This window comes from Penicillium cosmopolitanum (genome assembly GCF_028827165.1).
Source record: "Penicillium cosmopolitanum strain IBT 29677 chromosome Unknown utg000003l:1.0-3747932.0:1.0-3751027.0, whole genome shotgun sequence".
NCBI lineage: Eukaryota > Fungi > Ascomycota > Eurotiomycetes > Eurotiales > Aspergillaceae > Penicillium > Penicillium cosmopolitanum.
The window spans coordinates 3,464,678-3,484,181 of NW_026622673.1; the positions used below are offsets into that span (position 1 = coordinate 3,464,678).

At 47.9% G+C, this 19,504-nt stretch overlaps 8 protein-coding genes across 8 annotated transcripts; all 8 read left to right on the plus strand.

Moving 5' to 3' along the window:
* Nucleotides 1–1,812: 1,812 nt before the first annotated feature.
* N7509_001335 (uncharacterized protein) lies at nt 1,813–2,299 on the plus strand (the record flags this gene model as incomplete). The annotated part of the gene is made up of 2 exons (XM_056625972.1): nt 1,813–2,091; nt 2,138–2,299. 2 exons carry the CDS (start codon nt 1,813–1,815, stop codon nt 2,297–2,299), a joined length of 441 nt encoding a protein of 146 aa, XP_056494554.1.
* A 1,153-nt stretch (nt 2,300–3,452) lies between these two features.
* On the plus strand, nt 3,453–4,185 carry N7509_001336 (uncharacterized protein; the record flags this gene model as incomplete). Its single annotated transcript, XM_056625973.1, has 3 exons — nt 3,453–3,533; nt 3,608–3,686; nt 3,749–4,185. The coding sequence occupies 3 exons, from the start codon at nt 3,453–3,455 to the stop codon at nt 4,183–4,185; spliced, it is 597 nt and encodes a 198-aa protein (XP_056494555.1).
* A 782-nt stretch (nt 4,186–4,967) lies between these two features.
* On the plus strand, nt 4,968–5,642 carry N7509_001337 (uncharacterized protein; the record flags this gene model as incomplete). Its single annotated transcript, XM_056625974.1, has 1 exon — nt 4,968–5,642. The coding sequence occupies one exon, from the start codon at nt 4,968–4,970 to the stop codon at nt 5,640–5,642; it is 675 nt and encodes a 224-aa protein (XP_056494556.1).
* An 867-nt stretch (nt 5,643–6,509) lies between these two features.
* N7509_001338 (uncharacterized protein) lies at nt 6,510–7,255 on the plus strand (the record flags this gene model as incomplete). The annotated part of the gene is made up of 3 exons (XM_056625975.1): nt 6,510–6,599; nt 6,652–6,724; nt 6,774–7,255. The coding sequence occupies 3 exons, from the start codon at nt 6,510–6,512 to the stop codon at nt 7,253–7,255; spliced, it is 645 nt and encodes a 214-aa protein (XP_056494557.1).
* Nucleotides 7,256–11,139: 3,884 nt separating this feature from the next.
* On the plus strand, nt 11,140–11,739 carry N7509_001339 (uncharacterized protein; the record flags this gene model as incomplete). The annotated part of the gene is made up of 2 exons (XM_056625976.1): nt 11,140–11,230; nt 11,402–11,739. 2 exons carry the CDS (start codon nt 11,140–11,142, stop codon nt 11,737–11,739), a joined length of 429 nt encoding a protein of 142 aa, XP_056494558.1.
* Nucleotides 11,740–13,641: 1,902 nt separating this feature from the next.
* Nucleotides 13,642–14,220, plus strand: N7509_001340 (uncharacterized protein; the record flags this gene model as incomplete). Its single annotated transcript, XM_056625977.1, has 1 exon — nt 13,642–14,220. The coding sequence occupies one exon, from the start codon at nt 13,642–13,644 to the stop codon at nt 14,218–14,220; it is 579 nt and encodes a 192-aa protein (XP_056494559.1).
* A 269-nt stretch (nt 14,221–14,489) lies between these two features.
* N7509_001341 (uncharacterized protein) lies at nt 14,490–14,741 on the plus strand (the record flags this gene model as incomplete). The annotated part of the gene is made up of 1 exon (XM_056625978.1): nt 14,490–14,741. One exon carries the CDS (start codon nt 14,490–14,492, stop codon nt 14,739–14,741), a length of 252 nt encoding a protein of 83 aa, XP_056494560.1.
* A 909-nt stretch (nt 14,742–15,650) lies between these two features.
* Nucleotides 15,651–18,834, plus strand: N7509_001342 (uncharacterized protein; the record flags this gene model as incomplete). The annotated part of the gene is made up of 2 exons (XM_056625979.1): nt 15,651–15,818; nt 15,886–18,834. The coding sequence occupies 2 exons, from the start codon at nt 15,651–15,653 to the stop codon at nt 18,832–18,834; spliced, it is 3,117 nt and encodes a 1,038-aa protein (XP_056494561.1).
* Nucleotides 18,835–19,504: the final 670 nt, after the last annotated feature.

A 19,504-nucleotide genomic window follows, 5' to 3' on the forward strand; every position in this document is an offset into this window, starting at 1 on the left:
TTTATCTTCTTTCTTCTTTTTATCAAAATTCACTGCCGACCTTTCATGTATCTCTACTTTCGTATTTTAACAATATACAACCTTAACATCGACCTTTGTTTTCAGAAGATAATAGTAGAACCATGGAGCATCGAGAGTCTTCCGGGAGCCTCTTCACTATATATCTTTCTAGCCTAAAAAGATACTAATCTTTTCCTAATCATGATTAGGATGGAAGATAATACTAATAGGTTCTAGCACTGGTAGTAACTTGAAAGAGAGATTAAGATTTTACTGTTCCAAACTTGCAGTTACAATCTACCGTTACTACATACACAACGAAAATACTTCATCAAGAGCAAGCTCGAGTTAATATACATTGAATAGAGCCCCGGTACCTCGGATAATGCAGTCAGGCAATCTGACCTGGCATATGTGCGGTCTGTATGGACCGCCGCGAAGCTCAGACTCAAACCCAGGTTCAAGCACAGGAAGCTAGACCCGTCAATAAGGGCGGACAGATCGCGGACCCTGCCTCCGCTGTCCCCAGACCCACCACGGCTTGTTCATAAATACCTTCTTGTTGAGAGGCCGATGGCTCTCACTGTGCTCATTCAGCCCACATACCGCCCATGTGAGTACATAGAGCCTCAGTTATTCTATCTTCATGTATCAATTCTTCACATCTTCACGTCCTCCTAGTCATCTCCTAGTCATCGCTTCTATGCCCACGGGGAGGACAATCCCGTCTTTCTCCAGCAATGGTGTTTGATAGCCTTGTTTCATTTTGCATTTTTAGTTTTTTGTCGGTACCTTTGTTTGTTATTTGGGCTATGCCCGGGCCCACACCCCAGAATTCATAATTGCTCTAGTAGTAGAACTTGTTTATCATCTACGTGTTCCCTTTGATTAAATCCATGAATCCACGTGGATATCCCATCGTGGTCGATCGTAGATCCAAACAGTAGAAGGGCACTATAGGCCATATCAATTTAATCATCGGGAGTAAGAGAAGAAAAGCACACCGTGCAAACCCAAGACTTCAATTCGGATTATTTAAGTACTCTGATTATTCTCTTGCTCCTTCTCTATACCTCGTGTGCCCAAAACCAGTGAACGTCAAGTTCTTGGCCGGTCATGTTAATATGCCAAGAGACCACTGGCAGAAACCATCACTATATATACTATGCTGCGATACTATGACTGCATCCGCCACGGACTGTCAGTGGGGAAGGAAAACACAGCTGAAGCCTTTTCCCTTGTGAACTGGAATGTGTCCTCCCTATTCCCCTTCATCGCCCATTACCACCACATTGCTCTATTTTGACTGAATTTAATTATACATCCAATTCGGGCAGACAACTGAAATGCCTTCAATCTTGTATGCCAAACCCGAGCGAGCCGTATGGGGATTTCCAGGCGCAAAGTGCCGTACGGCGACTGTCCCAGCGCCATGTTCCCCACTTGTGCGGTGGCAAATCTTGGATAGGATTTACCGACGGGGGATTTATATAAATCTGAGAACGAGTAAAGCGTTTGACAAGCAATGGGCCCAATGACCATGACCATGCGGAACCCCATCGCCGAAACAGAACGACTACACTTGTTAATGTTGGGGCCTTTAGGCCTCAGGCACCAAGGTTGCCTCCCACCGGTCTGATAGTTAGTAGTAGCTTCCCACTTCACCACTCGTCTAATACACACACTTTTCCTCCTATTTTCTCTCGCTAACTACAATTAGACGATTCATCACTACGCCTATTATCAGTAAGCAAATTGATTCCCAATACAAAACTTTGAAGTAACATATTTTATAGAACAAGCCTAGCCAGCATGGCTAGCAGCGGCAGCCAGCATTTCCTGGCAGACCCATTCGTTACGCCAACAGGAAATCCACACCCGAGCATCCAACGAGAGGTTCCCACCCTGTTCGGTGCGGCCGAGAAGACTACTGAGGCACGCATTCGAGTCCTCGAGGCGCAGGTGCTGACTCTCCAAGCAGAAAACGTGGCCCTGCAACGCCGCATTCGTGTACAGGAGGAGATAACGAATGCTCAGAGCGCTTCCCCCGTTCATCGTGACCCCAGTCAACCCCGAAGAGACGCTCAAGAGGTCTATTTTTGCGTATGTCAACAACAGGGTGGACCGTCTACAACAGCGTGTCCATGCGCGGATGAACCGCAGAGACGCTCTCGTCGATGCCCAGGTTGGGCAGTTGGCCTTTCATGTCGCCCATATTGTTCAGGGCTTGAACAATTTGGCGCACTTCGTCGCTAATTTCGTCTGTGGGCTTCCAGGTCCTGCCGCCGACAGCGCATGAACCCCCTCGGAAATCCTACCTACATGTCTTGAGGTACTTGGTGGGGGGGGCATTCTCTGGTTTCGGGGTTCCAAACCTCCTCCTTTTCCGTCTCTTGTCGCCTGTCTCTGCCTATCTCCGCCCACCTTTGCGTATCTTTGTCTGTTTGTTTACGGCTTTCTTTTCTGTCTTGTTCTGTACTATTCTGCCTTGCTGTGCCTCGCTGTGCCTTGTTCTGCCTTGTTCTGTCTGACCCGCTCTGTCTGTCTTGCTCTGTCCTAATCTGTCCTGTTTTCAATATTTCTGACGAGCTTTTTCTAAACAATCAATCACAGTAATCTATAAAGCCCTACCAACAGGGATTTTTTATCATTTGTGTCCTATCTTTATCTTTTGTAGCATAGCCGTGTACGAGGTAAAATCACGCGTCGATATACGCAGTAGATATCATCATGCAATAGAGCACTGGAAAATAAACTGATTTGCTAATGGTCAGTAGCCAATAAACGCATTGCTTGTTAAGTAGTAGGAATTCCGTTGCCGTTCGTTGAAATGTATAGGTTGAGTCATCAGGCGCTTTATGTTTGGTTCGGACTAGCTTTGGCTTGTCCTCTTTTTAAATTCACCACCAAAATTTCACGTATCTCTATCTTCACATTCCCACGATCCACTACAGCTGCAGCAACTTTGGCTTTGAAACAGAATAATTTTTAAAACCGCGGAGCATCGGAACCTTTCCAGCACGTCCCCACGATAGAGCTGTATAGACTCAATATGACGAAAGCACAAATTTCTTTCCGCCTGGGACTCGGACCTGAAGTTGAGATATAGTCGACAGACTCCAAGGGACTGGAGGTAAGTAGCATCGACAGGGTAGATTAACTAGGTATATAGCTGCCATGCGGCGCGAAATTCCATGCTATGAACCGGAGGCGCAAGGTATAATCATGCACGACTATATCGTTTACAATACTGGTACTACGTACTGACACTAGTAACTGAAGGGATGGTACGAGCATCGTGGAATGTGCGGCTCCTGCTGGTGGCTGCCACCTTCCAGTGAATGGCTGCTCCAACCTCTTTCTCTCGTTCTCCCAGGCTTGTTAACCTATCACTTTCTCACTACGAATTATTCGATCTGCACGACCAAAGCTCGCAGAACCCAACGCGGACTATGGATACTGGAGATCCACCGCAAGTCAGCGCCGCCTCTGAAGGAGCTGGGAACATGCCTCCTCCAGCCAGAATTCGATCTGTGAGTGGAGTTTTGGGATCTGGCGCCTCATAGCTCCAACCGTGAAATTGATATGAAGCTAAATACGCATAAAGGGCCTGGTAGAGGATGAAGATAATGGTGAAATCAACCTCCGGTACGGCGCCAATTCTCTAATTCCCGGACCTGTTGGCGGTATGAGATCTCTACCCTACTGTATACACGAAAGGTGTATACTAATTGATTGACGATAACAGGTCCTGCGAATGCCCCTAGCCCGGCTCAGCACATACTGCTCGGTCCTTTCCAGACTCCCGCCGATCAGCATCATGACCCTCCCTTTGGGCTTTCGCCACGAGAGGTCAACGAAAGAGATGCGGAAGCCAAAAGCGTCGCTTTCATTTTGTACCGTTGCCATTCAGCAACGCAGAATGGATGCCCTAGAAGCCAGAACTTATCCCTCAGTCGGTTCCCTCCTCTCTCGCGGCATGCCAATATCCTCCGAATATTCCCTCTACCTGCTCGTATTCGCCGTCGTCAATTATCGGCCTTTGGAGACCTGCCGGAGTTCTGGCTTGGGGCTGAGTTCTGTGGGGCGTGGTCTCGAATTGATCTGCAGAACCGAAACTTGGATCCTGTATGGCTTTCGGATAGATCGTTAACCTCCCAGGCTAGGAAGAATCAGAATGTGTAGCAGTGACAGCGCCAACAATACCACATATTTCCTGGGTTTGCCCTGACGACCATGAGTTCCAAGAGGACGATTTCGACACAATCAGAATAATCGGCAGATCAATCAGCGGATCAATCGTCGGAGCTATCCTACCTACTATGGTCGATGCCCCGTTATGCCCTGAAATGTTCAAGGGTGCGCTAGAAAACTTCCTTTGGTTTCTTCTGTTATTGTTATTTTTTCTATTTTCCCCAGTGTTTTCCTCGCCACTTTCAACCCTACTAGTAACGATCTGTTTTTGTGTTTTGTGCGCATGGCCTGGGGTTGATCATGACCTCCAACAATTCATGACAACCCCACGAATAGGGAGTTTTACTTCAAAGCATGCCGATAGGTGATATCAGTTATACTGAAATCTTTCTTTTATTCCATGCAACCGGCAGAAGTGCTTTTTGAAACATGACGCAATATTCATGGATTCTACTGTTATACACACCTTGGAGAGCAAGAACAATGAGGAAGTACCCGTGCATACATAATTATCACGCAACGGGTTTATTCTTTATGGAATGCTATATTTTTACATAGCAGAATTATATGCTACGAGGTAACAAATGTTCAAGGGCCTAGGGAAGGAAGGCACGCCCCAGAGCGAGGTTTCCCTACGTGAATGTGTTTTATTTCTCTCTCGCGGCACTACTGGATTCACCTTTTATGCAAACAATCGAAGTATTCTACTGACGATGTTGATCAAAATTCCCGACTAGGACCCAAACCCATTTCTTTCTGCGTGTCAACTTACTATGGATAAGCCACTAGAGAACGATCCGGCCGCCCAAGCGGGAGTTGGCGTCCGGCCCCGGGGGATGTCTGCCCCGCCGCGCCTGGAAAACCCGGTGAGTGGAATTTACCAACAGAGAATTTATATCGAGCTAACAAGGCGTCAAGACTTATACTCCGAAGGAAGATGCGGGTTTTCGGGGCATAGGCGGAACCACAGGCTCAGCCAACTTGGTTCCCGACCCTTTCCTGACTACTCCAACTGGGAATCTCCACCCAAACTGCAAACGAAAGGCCCCGACTCTCTTTGGAAGGGGGAGACGACAAATGAGGCCCGGATTCGGATTCTCGAGGCGCACGTCCTGGATCTCATCGAAGAGAACCGGACCGTTCAACGACACCTCCGTGCACAGGAGCAGACGACCAATACCTCTTGCACTTCCCCAGTTCCTCGCAGCTCTACCAGCAACTCCGATGAGGCAGTCAAGAGGTCAATCATGGCCTACGTCAATAATCGTCTTGATCACGTACAACAGAGTTTCTGTGCACGGATGGATCGACGAGATTATTACGTGAATGCCCAGATCGGCCAGCTTGCATTCTACGTTCGCAATATTGTGCAAGGGCTGGACAATCTCAGCCAGTACGTAGCCAACTTGGTGCGGGACGTTCAGCGTTCCGTTACAGACACTGCATGAATGCTGCAGCTGACTCTCTCTCCCCCTGTGTGTATGTGTATGTGTGTGTGGCCCTGTCTCATTTTCTGTCTCTCTCTGTGTGCAGGCGCTGCCTCTTCCTCTCTCTTCTTCTGTTTCTGCTTCTGGAGCTGCCTCTGTTTCTGTCTATAGGCTTGAGCAGTAAGTCATGATCCCAATGATCAGGGCTTTTTCCATTTGTGTCCTGACTGTAGAGAAACTAGGATAATCGTATACTTAATGCCACTCGCCAATTAGTACGTAGTACATGGAATAGTCAATGGCGCTCCAGACAACAAGCTACTAATGGTCTGTAGCCAATGAAACTCATTATTTGCTAAGTTGCAGCTTCACCGCCGTTTGTTAAATTGTATATCTTTGAAGGCAATCACGTATTTCATACTTAGATCCTATCTTTTCTATGTCTTCTTTTCCTCCTTGATCAAATTACACCACTATCTCTTCTTATATGATCGCCACTGTTATCTTTAAACTTGAAGTCTAACAATACCTGCTATATCAGTATAAATAGTAACTTCAGCTTTTTCAAAAAAGGAGTTTGACAACTTAGTGACTTTCCGTGATAGAAATCGAATACTATGATAAGAAGTCTACCTAGAGTTGCCAGATAAGATATATACTATCAGTACTATCTGACGCTGTGAGGGAATTAATGTTCACGGGGGCTAAGGAAGGAAGGCACGACCCGGATTAAGGCTTTCCTGTATGTCCAAGTGAATGTGTCGTTATTTTTCTCTCTCAGCGCTACTAGATTCACGTTTTCTCTGAACAACCAAAGAAGTGAAGTATCTCATGGACGACATTTACAACAGCCCGACCAAAGCACCGCATTCCTGCCACCTCTAAGCTATGGAAGAGCCCCCAGCAAACCTTCCTGCCTTCCAGGTTGGGCTTGGTGCCTGTCTCCGCAGCGTGTCTGCACCGCCCCGACTCGGAATGGTGAGTGGCATGTATTGGCCGAGAATTTAGATCGAGCTAACAAGACATAAAGAATGAGAGGAAGAATTATCCGAAGGACATTGCGGGGTTCCACGGTGGTGACAAAACCACAAAGCCTGCTTGCAGTAAGTAAGTCGAAGCCCAATATCGAACTTTAAAGGAACATAACTCAAGAAGCACGCCCAGCCAACAGGGCTGGTGACCCTTTCGTCACTCCTACGGACAATCCCCACCCAAATCGTCAGCGAAGGGTTCCAACTTTATTTGGCAAGGGAGAGAAAACGAACGAGGCCCGAATTCGGATCCTCGAGGCCCACGTACTGGCCCTTATAGAGGAGAACCAGACCCTACAGCGGCGCCTTTCTATACAGGAGGAGGTAACAAATACCTGTGGCTCTTCTCCAGTTACTTGTGGCCGAACCAGTACCTCCGATGAGGCTATTAAGAGATCGATTCTGGCGTACGTAAACAACCGTATTGATCGTCTACAAAACAGGATCTTTGTACGGATGGAGCGCCGAGACGGTCTTGTCTATGCTCAGATCAGCCAACTGGCGTTTCACGTCGCCGTTATCGGACAGGGGCTGAATAACCTTGCGCGATATGTCGCCAACTTCGCCCGCAGCGTCGTGCATTCAATTGCACAGACGGCGTAAACGCTGTCAGAGTTAAGGGACGTGGAGAAAGGGCCGCCTGTGTCTTCAACGAGATTTTCTCTTGTTGGGCTCTTTTTATTTCAGCTTTTAGAGCCTTTCTCCTCTCTTCTTCACCTCCTCCTTCTCCCCTCTCTCTTATGTACTCTCTCCTCTCTTCCCTACCTTCTCTCTCTCTCCCCCTTATCTCTCCTCTTCTCTTTCTCTCCCTCTCTTTCTCTCCCTCTCTATCTCTACCTCTGCCTCTGCCTCTGTCTCTGTCTCTTTCTCTGCCTAGGTCTCTGCCTCGGTCTCTTCGTCTACATGTGCTTATGCCTGTGCTTATGCCTGTGCTTATGCCTATCCTTCTGCTTCTGCTTCTCCTTCTCAGTGTGTCTATAGGCTCGACTGACAATTAATCCATGATCCCCACCAGTAGGGCTTTTTTCCATTTGTATCCTTGCTGTAGAGAAAATAGAATAATTGTATACTTAATGACACTCGCCAATATAGTAATATATGGAATAAGCAATGGCCCTCCGGACAATAAGCTACTAATTGTTCGTAGCCAATGAAACTCATTGTTTGCTACCTAGGTAAGTGGCAGCTTGGCCGCTGTGAGTTAAATTGTATATATTTGAAGGTAATCACACCTTTCATATTTAGATCCTACCTTTGCCATGAAGTCTAACAATAATTGCTCTATATCGTTATTTATAGTACCTTCAGCCTTTTCAAAAAAGAGCTTGAAAACTTGGTGAATGTCCGTGATGGAAATCGAATGCTACGAAAAGAAGTCTAACTAGAATTGCAAGATGAGATCCTCTAAATCTGTATATTACTACTGCCTTCCTACGCGGCGAGGCAATTCATGTTTACGGGGGCTAAGGAAAGCACGACCCAAGCCCGATGCTTTCCTACGTGGATAGTATATTTTGCTTACTCCGAGCCTTCTTCCTCTCTTAACATCACCAGATCCGCGATTCATCAAGCCCGATCTTCACAACGCATCGAATTCAAACAAAACTTGCAAACTAAACGATCTGTTGGGCCACTCATGGCTGGGCCCCCGGAATGCATTCCGGCGGGACGGGCCGCACGCATATCGGCCAAGGGCTCGCAAATATGACCGCCTATGTTGTGGATTTCGTAAATAAGATGTGGAATCAACCAGGCAGCGCATGAGGTCCTCAAATGTGCCTCACCCTGGTTTCATTTCCGACCCTCTTGCGTGCTTCTGCGGTTTCCTTCCCTTTGAAAGTTTCTCTGTATTTCTAGGGTGTCTTTACTTGTTTGTTGTACTTTTTCCAAGGGGCTGAGCCCCAGTGATTGATTATTCCCACCAGTAGGGCCTTTTTTCAATTCAGTTCCTACCCTAGATCGATTGACATAGATATTTCCTTGGAGCTTTGAGAATGCTTACGCAATGTAGCGGGCAGCTGCCTGTAAAATACGACCAGCCATCGGGTGATAGTAGCCCTGAAGTATGGAGATGAGGATCAAGGGATAGAAGAAGAAGCGAAGGCGTCGGATTATATAATATCTGCAAGTAGGATGGTCTTATCTGCCCCTTTCGAAGAATCGACTGTCCCTAGTCAGACGCCAAAAGACCAACGAAACTGAAATTGAAATAATTTTGCAGTGAAGGCGAATGGCAACTGAAGCGATATTAGGGTGGCCTCGTTAAGGAGTCAACATTGGGTGTCTGAGGCCGGTAATGGTTTGGTCAACTGGGTGCAAGATGTTGTCAAATATTGGTATTGTAAATGGTGCAAGCTTGCAGAAGTATACTGTGAAACGTCCTATCGTAGGATGGTTTGGAAAGAACTCAATCATTCATCAATATGGCGTGGAGGGATGCACGAAGTACTACGATCTGGATATGCTGGTGGAATAGAATGGAATAGGGTCAAAACTCCAACAAGCAAAGTCTAGATTTTTTGAGTAATGTATTGGAAGAACAAGAGTGCGAGAGTACTAGTATGATGTGTAGATTCAAGCTATTCCTATCTTTCGTGAATATACTATCTGCCAGCAATACGAATGGCCGGAAGCCTGGCCCAGTATGCTAAACATGGCCAATCGAAAATACCTGCCTCGTATAGTAGTTATTGACCGCTTCTCCTCATTGTAGTAGTACTAGCTCATACAACTTGAAAGTGGCACCTGGCATTGATACTTATTGTAATGGGGATTTCCGCTCTCAACATCAGGTGACAGAAGCCTTAGTAACAAGGCTTCTGCTTTGTTTCAGGAGAATAAGTAGCGTTCGTTCTAGATTATCAATTCAACATGCATGTTCCCCCTTATGAAAATGTTCTACTGAGGCTGCTGAGGTTGCGGTATCGATATACTGCGTATGAAAGGTTCTGTTACTGCTCGTTCTGTTGATTCTCTATAGCGTCACGTTTGCCTATCGTCTCCTTGCACTCTGCGAGTGTGGTGGTGTTGTCTCTTCGCGATCGACCCGTCTGCCAACGCAGACAGCCTACGAGCATTCCCATCTTACATTATGTATTAGAATACACTCTCATCTAATAATCGAAAAGGGAATATCGAGCAAACCTGCATATTTCGCGAAAGCTGTGATTCCCTTTGTTATCTACTAGTTACCTGCTGCCATAAGTAGCCTTTAAATTCTTTTTTTTCTGTTCCCTGCTTCTTTCCTTATTGTGCAACATCATTCGTCTACAAGCTCGGTACTTTGTAATTGATCTTGCAAGCAAAGCCCACTTGCAAACTTGAATAGTATGTTTAATATAATCAAGCGCACGAAATTAGCCGGTCAGCTGAGAACACACTAAAAATATAATAATTTATTGCTGCCTATACGGAGCCAGAGTATCCATGGATATCATTGCGATATTTCGAGGGGATAGGCTAGTGCCTGGTTCAGACGCCAGGCACCGTCCAGGTGGGACTTGAATATCTCTATTGAATAGCTCTTTCTTCCTTCACGCTGTCCTATTCTGCCAATCACCCTTGGGGCCATCGACACTTGAATCACCTTATCGATTAATTCGTTTGAAAATTCGACTCTTTATTCCTGTGTCAAGACCAGAATCCAAGAATGGCCCAGGGCCATACCCAATCCCTAGAGCAACAAGAAACACTTTTATATACCATAATATAGTCCAAGATGTTGCACCAGGTGAAATTTCTAAGGACCACTGTCCGGGGGAAAGTACTGCCCATGTGGGCAGGAGGACTCATCTCCAGTGAATGTCTCTTGCCCTCTTCTTTTCCTTTCTCTACCATACCAGATCGACATTCGAATCCCCCAATAGTTATCCTGAACACAAGACATTCTCAATCACCTTCTAACGTCCGAGCGTAGCGTTTCTTTAAACAAGGGAGCCACAGCTCTGCCCGGCCGGCGCGCTGTTTCAGCTGCTCCTCAAATGGAGTCGGTTAGTGAACTCATTCTTCGTGAGAATCTACATCAAGTTAACCATAGTTCAAGAGCTCGGAGACCCTTATACCCGACAAGCAAGTGGATTCCATTCACGGAGATGGGGAAAGACCTGTCGGTGGTAAGTAACGTAAACCCTAATTCTAAAACAATTGGTAGTAAACTTGATAATACGAGAACTATGAATAAAGATTTTTGATTTTCAAATCTTCATTCCTGTGTCAGGACCAGAATCCAAGAATGGCGAAGGGCCATACCACAACCCTAGTGTACCAAGAAATACTTCTATATAGTATAATACACTGTAATAAGTGTATGTTTCAAGGAACACTCTCGTGGGAAGGTACTGCCTATCTGGACAAGAGGACTCATCCCAAGTGAATGTCCCTTGCCCTCTTCTCCTCTTTTCCTTTCACTACCACACCAACTCAACATCCAAAAACCCCAATTGATGTCATGAACGCAAGGAATTTTCATTCGCCTTACAACAACCAATATGTCTGAGTGTGGTGTTGCTTTGAAGGAGAGAGCTGCCAATCTCCCCGGCAGGCGCGTGGTTTCTGCTCCTCCGCAAATGCGGTCGGTCAGTGGACTCATACCTTCCCTCCCAAAAATCTATATCAAGCTAACTAGGCCTCAAGAGCGTGCAAACTTATGGCCTCGAAGACGAAATCGACTCTACTACCAGGGATGGGGCAAGTCCTGTTGACAGTAAGCAACGCATAGCCTAATACGCAAATCATATACTAATCTTTCAGATCAAACAGGCCCGGCAACTCCTGTCGGCGGCGCCCAGCGCATGCTGGGTAGCCCTTTTGTCACTCCCATCCGCCAGGATACCGTTCTGACTCACGGGCCATTCAGTCCAGACGAGACCCTAGCAGAGGCTCAGGAGCGGATCCGAGTTCTTGAGTACTGCTGCGTCGGCCTCCAATGCCAGGTCGAGCAGATGCAATATCAGCTGCAAGAACAGGGATCCCGACTGACTGTCATCGAGCAACAAGTTCCCAGCCTCGCTGCCACTCTGTCGAATGTTGTTTGGCAGGTCGGCAATTACATGGCGAACGTCTGGAGTCCTTCTTTCAATTCGGCCTAAATGCCTTGATGCAGTGCGGAGAGTAGTTACGTTCCCTCTGTATCTCTCGGACTGCGGTTCTCCTTTTTCCCTTCTTCTTTCCCTCCTTTCTTTTCCTTTTTCTTTTCCTCTTTTTTTCCCTTTTCTGTTTCTACCTTTTCTTTCTTAATTCTCAATGCAATTGCGGGCTATTCCCGGGGGGTTAGCCCCAGAAACTCATGGTCTCCTTTGTAGGCACTCTTTACTATCTGTGTGCTTAATTAAGACGAACTCATATAGATTTTCCCTTGAAGATATTCCTAAAGCCTCTGGCGCCTAAGGGGACGTATGTCGAGCCTCTTCTGGCGAGGCTGCTGTGCCCATTAAAGACAGGCTCCCCGACATGGTTGTTAAATGCTATTTGTGGCTCCTCCCTTTCTCTCTGTCAGTTGATCATACTATCCATACACTAGTTTAGTCTGTATGGCTATCAAGCCAACCAATTCATGGTGGCGCGGTCGTTGCGATTACTTGCCATCTCTGTGCATGTTGCCAATTAATGAAACTAGATATTCATTGGGGAGGGATCAGGATAGAATAAGGGAGCTCACAAATGATTAGTGGAAGAACGCTTCCTTTAGGAACTACTGGTATTGACACACTTGAATCGCACAAACATTATCAGAAGGCTACTTTTCATGATAGCATGAGAGATTAAAGCGTACCCTGCTGGTATTTGGGAGCCAACGACATATGCTTTCTTCCAGGAATAGAAGCTTTGAAAGCTTATAGGTGAGGTTGCTCTGATAACGGTGGTGAAGCTCAAACTACGTGAAGTGACGGCCAAATAACGTGTGGTAATAATCAGATGAAACTAATACACGTACTAGATAATCGGGATGACATCTATTCCAGTTCGTTGAATGAGACAATCTCCTTCAGGTAGTATATTACGGCACGCAATCTCCAACATTCAGATTCTGGCTCCTTTCATGCCCAGGTGTCTACTAAATATTTCTTGTTTCACTTTATTTGGTTGTCTTTGTCTGTCTCTCTTTTATCAATTGTCACTACTAATAGTGGCGTCCAACACCTTTTCATGTACCTTCATTTCCATGCTTCGACACTGGCGATCTATACAACTACTAGTACTCCCTTCTATGAAATGAAATTTATATTAGTGGAGCGATAAAAGCTGCCCAAATCGTACGATTATCTCCACTTACCAAGCATCTGCCCATGTGGATGGGCGAAGTTGTTTCTGGAACGAACTGCGGTAGGACTCCCGCGAGATATTAAACGCCCACCTGTGTCTAGTACAAAATAGCCGAAAAGGCGCCCAGGCGCTTCTTCCTATCGCAGGCCTACTACGTGTGTAACTGGATAGCTACTAGTAGTAAGCAACCACCAAGCAGCTCTCAAAAGTTATTGAAGTCTGATGGGTATTTCTATCCAATAACCCTGTGAAACGCACTTGCGAAGTGTTAGATCATGATCTCCGGAATTATATATTGAGCATGATGCGGCAAACGAACCTTGAGCGGCCCCAAATAAGACTTATATGATATACCAGACTGTAGTGTACTATACTGATGGTTCGAGGGATGGTCCTGGGGCAGGTCCCTCCTGGTGGGAGTTGGATATTTCTCAGTGAATACCTCTTGCTCGGTTTTCTTCTTTCTTAACCACACCTTCAACTCTAGAAGAACCACATCAGCTACGCATTCCAAAAGACAGATCTTGACGTGTTTGCTACAACAAGAGTCCGAAAATGGCCGACGGCCACGAATCTCTCCAGCTAGCAGGAGCCGCAGGCGCAGGCCGCGGCAGACCGAGGGCCAAGCCTGCCCCCGGTCGTATGGAACGAGTGGTCGTGAGTATTAACGATCTGCCGAGTCAGGACTGTATCAAGCTAACTAGGCTTCAAGCCCGCCAACAATGACCATGGCGACGAAGAAGTCGAGTCCTTCTTGGGAGGGAAGGTGTTTCTACCTGAGGGTAAGCAATCCGAGTCCCAATTCGAAAGCTATAGGATATACGGCTAATTCCTTGGATGGAGCAGACCCGTTTATTCCCCCAGCCCGACCTCCACGCCACAGGATTGACCACGACTTCGATGCTTGGAAGAGCATGAGAAAGAGGGAAACATGGGAGCAGGCGGAGATTCGGGCTATGAAGCGAACCATCGCCAACCTCCACAGACGGGTGAGCTTGATAGAAGACATGGCCGGCCGACCTGGTCCCTCTCCCGTGCATAGGGAGCGGGATACTGCCTCCGAACAGGCAATTCGAAACAGCCTGGCTGGCCACCTCACCCAACGCATCGACAGTGCGATCACCGGCATATATCGTCACCTAGATAGGCGGGATGCCCACATTGCATTCCAACTTCAGCACCAAGGGACACGAATCGGCGTTGCAGAATACAGGATTACCAAATTGGCTGGCAGCGTGTCAAACCTGATCCAGCAGGCTGGAGGATACTTCGCCGATGTCTGGCGAACTACCGGCGGCGTTGAATGAAGACCTTATCCTTGTGCTGTTGGTATCCATATGAATATGCAGCATCCGTGTCTCCGCGGGCGACGTGTACGGTAACCTTCTTTCAAGGTTCTGTTCTTTATTATTTGTCTCTCTTCTGTGGTTGATTACCTGTTTTCCTCATTATTGTACATTTCGCGGGCTAAGCCCGCGGGGCTTTGCCCCGGTAATTCATGATTGCCCGTCAGTAGGGCTTTTTCTAATCTGCGCGCCTAATCAAGATAAATAAATATAGATGTTGGATGAATGTCATGGAGAGCATGCTCAGCCGGTCTGGTCCTTTCCCCGCCCATGGAGACCGCAACTCCCCCTGGCCGCCCACATCGGCCAGCGCATGGACCGGCGTGACGCTGCTGTTGCATCGCTATTTCAGCAGCAGGGGGACGCGAGTCGCCATTGTCGAGTATAACCTTGCCAACCTGGCTGCGTGGGTGTCGAATATCGCCCAACAGATCGGGGGCTACTTTACAGATGCGTGGAGAGCCCCCGAAGGGGCTGAATAAGGGGCTTCGACCTTCATAGGGGTGGTAATATGTTGCATCTGCACCTGCGAGGCTGCGGTGTTTGCTGCCGTTTTTTTTTTCTTGCTTTGCTGTGTTTCCATTTTTCTTCGATGTGAACTTCTTCTCTAACCTTTCTCTGTTTTGCGGGCTATGTCCGAGGGGGTTCGCCCCGGTAATACATAGTAGCCCATAAATAGGGCTTTTTCTCATCTGCTTGCCTAATTGAGGTAGATCAATGTAGATGTGTACTCCGGTATTTGTAGATATAGACAGTAGATATCGGCAGTAGACATAGGCACCCTGGGGCAGTAGATATAGATAACTATAGATATAGATATTAGTCATCCCACGCTGGCCATACTGTAATTCACTGCCAATCGAGGAAGGCACGACCCTCGTCCCAATGGGGAATTCAATTCGGGCAACTACGACGGCACGTGGCTCTGCCTCTTTGCTTTCCAGTGAATGCTTCCTCCTTCACCTTCTCCTTCTCTTCCCCCATCTCTCACCACCTCAATTTTACTTCGCCGAAGTGGGTAGACTTGCAATCCAAACGCAGTTCATTGCTGGCAACATCTGGCGACGCATTTCCTGTTACCATTACGCTTTCTCGGATCTCGAAAGTGGTTGCCCAACTTCCAACTTTCATCCCTCTCGCCATCACTGCACTAGGATCTCGACTCACTGTTATCGAGCAACAGGTTCCCAGCCTCGCTGCTTGTCAGAAAGTTGAAGAGCTACCTCTGGAATTCCCAGTGATATTCATATGCTCAACGCATAACCCAGTACTAATCTGACAACCTCTGGGAGCAAGTTCTTTCACTTCCATCACAGTTCTGGGATCGGCGATTTGTAGGCCTGGGACTACACCAGATCGACAAACCCGCACGGCCTCCGCTTACCAAGATAATGACCGAAGGTTATTCTTTTTCGGAGGAACAGGGACATGGTGAATGCAGGATCGCTTCGGGAAGCTTACTGGAAGGAACCTTATGTCAAAATGCGGCAACGTCGGAGCTTTTCGACCTGGCTAAGAAGGTATCTTCCACCCCTTCGTTCGAACCGCCGCTGGCATCGGTGAGTGAGATCTGTCCACTGGTCACCCCTCCATATCTACAATCACATCAAGCTAACTGATTTGAAGTTCTCGAGTGACGCCTATTCGAATGCTGGAGCGGGAACTATCAATCCAGAAATCGATTTACCTGGCAGCTCTCAGCGGATGCAGGGTAGCCCTTTCGTCACACCGATTGGAAATGCTCATCCAAACATCCAACAACAGGTTCCAACTCTGTTCGGCGAGGCTGATAAGACTAGCGAGGCACGCATTCGTGTCCTCGAGGAGCACGTCCTAGCCCTCCAAGCAGAAAACGTGGACCTCTACCGCCGGATGAGCTTAATGGAAAGCATGTCGAGTCGAGCGGGAGCTTCCCCTGTCCATGGGGACCGCAATTCTGCCTCCGGGGAGACAGTGAGGAACCATGTGGCTAACCATAGTAATCCCCCCATCGAAAACGCCATCTCCGGGGTCTACCGTCGCATGGATCGGCGCCACTCTGATGTTAATCCTCAGGTCGGCCATCGTGATCCTCCATTTAAATCCAAATCCGAGAAACAAGGTACGAAACTTGAATCCTCACCCAAAGGCCATGTGCTGATATGTGAGAAAGAACATAAGTATCCTTTCATCGTGAATGGTGCTACCAAGCGCGAAGTGGACATGGCTGACAGACTCGCTGGCAAGCTGAGAGAAGTTGTTAAACTCGAGAAGGATGCAGCTTCCAGTCATCTCCAAGACCAGAAGGATGCGGGCATGAAAGATATTTTTCCGCGCGAGGCATCTTTTGAGCAAAATACTCCTGATTGTGGTGGCAAGATGGTCCCCGTGGTCAAGGTACCGGTTTCGGAAGGGAGCAGAGAAATTCCTGTTGTTGGTAAGAAACTTGAACCCTGCTACGAAAACTATGAACTAACGGATTTATTGAATGGGACAGGCGCGGCGACCCAAATCGAAGACTCGGAGCGGATCGGACGCGAAATTAGAAAGGAGGTTGGGACACAGCTGGGAGGGATATTTAACCTGGAAGTTCGAAATATTGTCGAGGTTGAGCTGGCTGGAAGATTCAAAAATTTGGCCGCAGACATTTCAAATACTAGCATTAGCTTCATGGCTACTGGTGGCAATTTCCCCGCCAGCTCAAACGAGAGCGAGAAAGCTGGCAATGATTTGGTCAGCCTGGCACTCCAGAGTATGGTCACCAATACCATGTCGAAGCTCTTCGACAGCCAGGAAGAACGTCTAGAGGTGATTAAGAATCGTCTCAATTACCATGAAGATCTGCTCGAGTATGCCAATGACTGCACCGATTATTCCGAGCAGGCAGATGATCCTGATACATCGCGAGACCAGTTCACCCGAAGTCGCATCGAATCTCCCAAAAGTGACGAAATATCTCTAGGTTCAAGTGTTCAACCTGGTGAGGATATCCCATTTCAGACCCCCATTTGCCAGAACATCATTCAAAGCTACGGTCCGTTTGGCGAGCCCAAGGCGGATTTCATTCAGCATGCCATTGAACATGACTTCGATTCAGTCAAGTGCGTGGACCAGAAGGAGACTTGTGAACCCGATTCCAGTGCCCATACCTTTGACTATGACTTTGACCGAATCACCAGTGGCGAGACCCATGAACGGGCCGAGATTTGGGGTCTGCACTGCACGGTCGATTACTCGCCGTTGTTGAGCATCACATTGCCAACCTCGCAGCCAGCCTGTATGGATGCCTTGGAAGCCGTGATCTACAGCTCCGGATCTTGCCCCGTTCCTCTCGGGCCCTCTGCTACTTCTCCTGGAATATCGAAAACACTTCCAGCACCCCCCATCAATTCCCAAATTTCAGGGCTGGAAACCGACGTCGGGTCGATTGAATCCCAACTCGATGGAGGTCTAACGACCGGGCGACAGGGCGATACTTTGAACAGTTATGTTCTGGAGTCTCTCACATCAGGCAACAAAGCTGGGGGTTTTCATGGCCCTCAAGCGCAGCCTCTACTTACTGTTCCAATCTCCCGCCATAGTCCTAGGAATTTGACTGGCACTGTCATCGTGACAAACACGGCCATAGATGCCTCTTCGGGAGAATTGGAAGAGCGTTCCTCGTCATTGGTGAAGAATCAAATCCTTGACGCCATGCAGGAAAAGCTACACTCAATGGCAGCCATGAGTTCCCAAATCTCGGAGCTGGAGTCCCGCCGTGAATCTCTTGAAAAGTATGGGCATCCTGCTGGATCCGACTTTCAACCGGGCCATGCTTCTACCTATCAGATTGACCCTACCACCTATCTCGAAGCCGATGATCAAGAACTTCCTTCGCCCCTAGTAAAGGAAGGAATTCACGAAGCGATCCAGAAAGAACTGCACGAAGTGCGTGGCCAAATCCATCTTCTCAACTCCCGCATCGACCTGCTCGAATCCGGCCCTCAGTCTGACCCTGCCTCTACACGTGCCCATTTTGAAGCCCCTACCGCCTCTGAGGAAGCAGCAAAGGAACTTCCAGCGCCAGTCACTGGTGATCCAACTTCACGTCCAAAATCTCCCGATCCTGTGACAAATGACAACAGTTGGGCCGACGAGATCAAGGCTTTTCTCCAAGCCGAAGTCGAGAAAGCAGTGGGACTGGAATTCCGTCAGATGCACGCGATGATCATGACGCAAATCAATTCTCGTATCGAGCTGTTGAAATCTGACCGTCAATCCGGACCTGTACCTACCCGCGCCCGTCCTAAACTCCCTGCTTCTTACTCACGGATTCCACCGACCCCCATGAATTTCCGGATGGTAGCACCTCCATCTCTCTCCGAGAATCCGGAACTTCTCGAACGTCACTTTCAGCTAGAGCTTCATGAACTTATCAGCACTCAGGTGGCCTGTTTTGAGACTCGCATGTCGTCGAGGATGGATCGTCTCGAATATCGCATGTCTAGTATCTCCTTGAGTCTCTCCAACCTCTGGCAGAATGTATGGAATCTCGGCGCCAGCATGGGCGGCTGGAATACCTGGGCTTTGGGGATGGGCATGTGGAATCCTGTGTGAAGCTTTGCATGAAGACTTTCAAATCTCGTGGGGCGTGGGAATGAGCCCAATTTGCCGGTCCCTGTCCTGGTGCTGTCCGCCTTGGATACCATTGTTGTGAGTTTTTCACCAGTGATATTTGGCTCTTGGTCATCCAAGCCCAAAGGTAGACTCGCCGGCTTGGGGATGGGTGTTGTGGCTCTGTGTGTCATTTATGCGTTTCCTCCATGGCTCCCGACTTGTTCTTTTTATCCTGTCATTTACTTTCATGGGGATTTAGTCCTAGTAATCTATCATGCCCCCCCCCCCCAAGGAGGGCTCTTATTTTCCATTCGCGTGCTTTTTGGATTACTCGATGTAAATATCATACCAATGGCATTTGTAATACCCGGACCTGTGAATTACGGGATACGGTTAGTTTTGTCGTTCCCGGCCTAGCGCCCCAATGCACCGTCCTGTTATCTCCCCCGCTGTCGCGTCAACATAAAAGACCCCGACCTACCCTCTCATGCTCTCCTCTCCTTCTTTTCCCTCTCCGCCACCCCTCTATCGTACGCTCATCGCCGCCCACTTTCTTACACCCGGGCTTTCACCGACTGCTGCGTCTTCGCTGTCAGCCTGACCCACTGTCTCTGTTGTTTTACTGGAGATACCGCTCGATCCAACGCCTAGCTCGTTTTCATCCTCATCC